The 5,743-nt window shown below is 38.6% G+C and overlaps 1 protein-coding gene across 1 annotated transcript; it reads left to right on the forward strand.

The window, feature by feature from the left end:
* The first annotated feature begins 2,268 nt into the window (after positions 1 to 2,268).
* LOC103212213 (olfactory receptor 4K15-like) lies at positions 2,269 to 3,195 on the forward strand. The gene has a single exon (XM_007958219.2). It carries the CDS (start codon positions 2,269 to 2,271, stop codon positions 3,193 to 3,195), a length of 927 nt encoding a protein of 308 aa, XP_007956410.2.
* The last annotated feature ends 2,548 nt before the right edge of the window (positions 3,196 to 5,743 follow it).

A 5,743-nucleotide genomic window follows, 5' to 3' on the forward strand; every position in this document is an offset into this window, starting at 1 on the left:
AATCAAAAGGCTGGCAATTCAAACCCGCCAGCAGCTCCTTGGAAGGAAGATGAGGCAATCTAGTTCTTAATTGATACTGCCTTGGAAACCCAAGGAGGGGTCGCTATAAGTCTAGTCCGACTTGACAGCATATAGCAACAACAACACAATATGTAATATTTTAGTGTAGTAATATATGGTTATAATGAGCTCAGGTAGCATAGTGACTAAGGCATCTGACTGCTAACCAGAAAGCTAATGGTTCAAACCCACCAGCCACTCCACAGAATCAAGACTGGGCAATTTACTTCTGTGAAGATTTACTGCTTTGGAGACTCAATGGGGGTCACTATGGGTCAGGATCAACTCAATGGCAGTGGATTTGGTTTGGTTTTTTAATATATGGTTATAATTTTCAGGTAAATGAATATAACTGGTCGTGTAGCATCTGTCATTGTTGTTGTTGTTGTTATGTGCCATCGAGTAGGACCTGACTTACAGCGACCCCTCCTTGGGTTTCTGAGGTGGTATCACTATGGAAGTAGATTGCCCAGTCTTCCTTCCAAGGAGTGGCTGGTGGGTTTGAACCAACAGCATCTGTCATTACAGGAGTGCAACGAAAAAAAAAAAAAAAAATTGAGACCGTATTTCTAAAAGTAAAGGCGCTATGTTGTAGAATATAGGTATTCTTCATTCTCTAATCCTGTTTAGTTTCTTCATAATGATCATAACAAAAACCAAATTTACTGCCATCGAGTCGGATCTAACTCATAGCAACCCCCCCTTGGGTTTCCGAGGCGGTTTCACTATGGAAGTAGATTGCCCAACCTTCCTTCTGAGAAGTGGCTGGTGGATTTGAACCGCCAGCCTTCTGGTTAGCAGTCAGATGCATTAGACACTAAGCAATCCCACCTCCCAATACTTTAAATTTCATACTAAGTTAAAAACTGAAAATATGCTAAACCAGAATGGTTTTTCTTTCTCAGACAAAAAAAAATATATAGCTCTTAGAAAACTGGTTTTTTTGGAATTTTCTTCAAAGTACACACAGATAATTGCAGGTAGAATAAAAGCACTGCTCTCTTAATTGTTATGAAACTAACAATGCATTTAGATGTACAACTATTACTGAACACAATCTATGAGCAATATACTCTGAAGAAAAAAGACAAAATATATCTTTCCTTCAGGTATAAAAAATGTGTTTATGTAAATTATAGAGAAGAAAGGTTCATCATTTCCGCATTTCTTTTTTTTTTTTTTGTATTCATATTGAGGGTCACATTATATTAATTTAAATTCAGAATCACTGGGTAAAGAAGGGTCATTGTGATTTGCAAATAGTCTCAATTAAGAACTGTCAAATAAAAAGGTAAAACTATGATACTAACTATGACACAAAATCAAATATTAACATACTTGAATGTAAACAGATGCCCCTAAAGTGCCTGAAGTGTCTTATCCTATTGAGAAAAATTAATTTAATCCACCACAATCACATGCATATAGAAACATGTTCATTGTAAATGAAAAAAAAGGCATAGTACCACTATCTAGTGAGCATGCACTGTGGACCAAGCACTACTGTAAATATTTTACCTTTTATAACACTTAATTCTGACAACAACCTATTAGTCATATACCCTTATTCCCCCAACTGACAAATAGAAAAACTGAGTCAAAGAAGGCTTAATGAACTTGCTCAAGATCACACTACTAGGAATTATAAGAAATAGAATTTGGTATCAGTTTGACCTTAGAGTTTCACTGTCCTATTTATGAGGAATTTTAAAGTGGTAGATATGCGGTATAAAAATTGTATTTTTAGAATACAGTTTTCATGCGGGAATGCAGAGATGAAATCCATGGTATATATATGGTCACAACAAAAGGGATACTTGCAGTCAATGCACATTTGCATGCTTATGAGCATCTCAAGGAGCCCTAGGGGAACAATAGCTAAGCATTCAGCTGCCAACTGAAAGGTCAGTGGTTTGAATCCAGCAGCAGCTTCACAGGAGAAAAGACCTGGCAATTTACCTCTGTAGAGATTATCACCTAGTAAATACTATAGGTCAGTTCTACTACGGCCTAACAGGTCAACTGAGTGAGAATACACTTAATGGCACAAATCAGCAACAATATTAAGATCTAAAGGGCATAACTACATAGAGTGAGAGTTGATGCCTGGCTTGGCTTTCCTTACTTACTCCCACAATGCTATGATGTAATTTCCATTTCTGTTTCACGTTACAGGAAATTTTCTGATCTGATTCAGGAAACGAAGTCATGGACCAAGGAAATAACTCAAGAGTGAGTGAATTTGTGTTGCACAGTCTTCCAGGTCCTCGAGAACTACAACTTTTCTATTTTGCATTTTTCACACTTTTCTATTTGTCCATTTTGCTGGGAAACTTCCTCATTGTGCTCACAGTCCTCTCTGAACCTACGCTCCACACCCCCATGTACTTCCTGCTCAGCAACCTCTCCTTCATTGATGTTTGTCTGTCCACTTTTGCCACTCCCAAAATGATTGCTGACTTCCTCATGGAGCATAAAACTATCTCTTTTGAGGGCTGCATGACCCAGATATTCTTTCAGCATGTCTTTGGTGGTGGTGAAATGATGCTCCTTGCGGCCATGGCATATGACAGGTATGTAGCCATATGTCGACCCTTGCACTATGCAGCTATCATGAGTATACGCAAATGTGCAGGACTTGTGGTGGGCTCCTGGCTCATTGGGATTCTGCACTCTATAAGCCAATTAGTCTTCATAGTAAAGCTTCCATTCTGTGGTCCAAATAATGTGGACAACTTTTTCTGTGACCTTCCTTTGGTTATTAAACTTGCCTGCACTGATACCTATGTTCTTGAGATACTGATGCTTGCATATACTGATGTAATGAGTATTAGCTCCTTTGTGCTCTTGCTCATCTCCTACACGGTCATCGTGGTCACTGTGCAACGTCGATCCTCAACGGACATGGCCAAGGCCCGAGCTACCCTGACTGCCCATGTCACTGTAGTGACCCTCTTCTTTGGTCCCTGCATCTTCCTCTATATCTGGCCTTTCAACAACTACCCGGTGGATAAGTTTCTCTCAATATTCTATACTGTTTTTACCCCTCTCTTAAACCCCTTGATCTACACATTGAGGAATAAGGAGGTAATATCAGCAATGCAGAAACTGAGGAGGCGAAAAGTTAGTGCCTAGCACTTTCTTGGCTTTCTTTTATGATAAGGACAACTGTTGAGTGAGCTCTGACTCATAGCAACCCTATGTACAACAGAACAAAACACTGCCCAGTCCTACACCAGCCTCGCAATCTTTCCTATACCTGAGCCCATTGTTTCAGCCACTATGTCAAGGCGTCTCATTGAGAGCCTTCCCCTTCCTCACTGACATTATGATTTACCAACCATGATATCCTTCTCCAGGGAATGGTCCCTTCTGACATCTTGAACAAAGTAAGTGATGAAATCTGGCCATTCTCATTTCCAAAGAGTATTCTAGCTGCACTTCTTCCAGGACAGACTTGTTTGTTCTTCTGGCAGTCCATGGTCCTTTCAATATTCTTCACCAACACCACAACTCAACAGCATCAACTCTTCTTTAGTCTTCCTTATTAATTGTCCAGTCTTCAAAGTCTTATGAGATGAATGAAAATACCATGGCTTGGGTTAGGCACACCTTAGTCTTCAAAGGGACATCTTTGCTCTTCAGCACTTCAAAGAGGTCTTTTGCAACAGATGAACCTGGTGCAATATGATGTCTGATTTCTTGACTGCTGTTTCCACTAGTGTTGATTGTGGAAATAAATTATATGGAATCTTTGAGAACTTCAATCTTTTCTCCATTTATCGTGAGCTTTTTATTGGTCCAGTTGTGAGAATTTTTGTTTTCTTTATATTGAGTTGCAATCCACACTGCAGACTATATTCTTTAATATTCTTCAGTAAGTACACTGAGTCATCTTTACTTTCAGCAAGCAAGGTTGTGTTGTCTGCATATTGCTGGTTGTCAATTAGACTTCCTCCAATCTTGATGCTTTGTTCTTCTTCATATGGTCCAGCTTCTCAGGTTATTTGCTCAGCATACAGATTAAATAAGTATGGTGAAAGAACTCAACCCTGACACACTTCCTTCTTGATTTTAAACCATGCAGTGTCCCCTTGTTCTGTTTGAATGGCTGCCTCCTGGTCTATGTACAGGTTTCTCATGAGTACAATTAAGTGTTCTGGAATTCCCATTGTTATCAATGTTAACCATAGTTTGTTATGACCCACACAGTTTAATGCTTTTGCATAGTCAATAAAACACAAGTAAACATCCTTCTGGTATTTTTACTTTTAGACAACATCCATATAACATTGGCAATGATATTCCTCATTTCACATCCTCTTCTGAATCCAGCTCACATTTCTGTAAGTTCCTTGTCAATATACTGCCGCAACCATTTTTGAATTATTTTCAGTGAAAGTTTACTTTCATGTGATATTAACGATATTGTTCGATAATTTCCACCTTCTGTTGGATCATCTTTCTTTGGAATGGATACAAATATGGATCTCTTCCACTCAGTTAGCTAGGTATCTGTTTTCCAAAGTTCTTGCCATAGATAAGTAAGTGCCTCCAGCATCAGTTTGTTGAAACATCTCATGGGGTATGGGGCTTTGTTCTTGGACAGTTCCTTCAATGCAGCTTTGACTTCTTCTTTCAATACCATTGATTATTGATCATATGCCACCTCCTGAAATAGATGAACATTGACCAATTCTTTTTAGTAAATGACGCTGTGTAATCCTTCCACCTTCCTTGATGTTTCCTCCATTATTCAATATTTTTCCCATAAAATCTTGAAATATTGCAATTCAAAGCTTGAGTTTTTCTTCAGCTCTTTTGGCTTGAGAACCACCAAGCAACTGATACCACTCATCTGTTTGTCACACTGTGGTGGCTTGCATGTTTCTGTGATGCTGGAGGCTATGCCACTGGTATTTCAAATACCAGCAGGGTCACCAATGGTGGACAGGTTTCAGTGGAGCTTCCAATCAAGACAGACTCAGAAGAAGGAAGAGGCCATCCACTTCTTGAAGAATGGGCCAGTGAAAACCTTACAGATAGCAGTGAAACACTGTCTAATACATTACTGGAAAATGACAACCATTATAAAATTAAAACCCAAGCTCATTGCTTTCAAGTTGATTCTGATCCACAGTGACCCCCACTGGGTTTCCAAGGCTGCAAAATCCTTATGGAAATAGATTCCCTCATCATCTTCCAATGGAACAGCACATGGGTTTGAATTGCCAACCTTCTGGTTAGCAGCCAAATGCCTTATCCGCTATGTCACCAGAGCTCCTAACCATAATAAAGACACCCACTTCCATCCTTCCCTATTCAAACTACATTTCAACTAAGAAATTAAATAGGTTGAGATAATGTCTTGTATATATGTATAGTAATGATATTTCTTATGATGTGAACTCTCACTACAAACTATCCAAACTTACAGACTAAATAGTAATAATAGCTTTGGTGATCCCATTAACTGAACTCAGAAGCTAGGTATTTTCATATACTTAACCATGTAAATATAGTATATTTAACCATGTTAGAAATAGCAAAACCTGGGCCCACATTTTATGGGTTTTTTTTTTTTTTTTGTCTAAGCATATTAACTTCAAGTTCAGATTTGCCACTCACAGTTAGTAGATCAAGGAATACACAATAAAATGCATATCTTTCTACATACAAAGAG

The sequence above is a fragment of the Orycteropus afer genome, unplaced genomic scaffold (assembly GCF_000298275.1).
Source record: "Orycteropus afer afer isolate SDZICR_OR568_19922 unplaced genomic scaffold, OryAfe1.0 scaffold00883, whole genome shotgun sequence".
NCBI classification, from domain to species: domain Eukaryota; kingdom Metazoa; phylum Chordata; class Mammalia; order Tubulidentata; family Orycteropodidae; genus Orycteropus; species Orycteropus afer.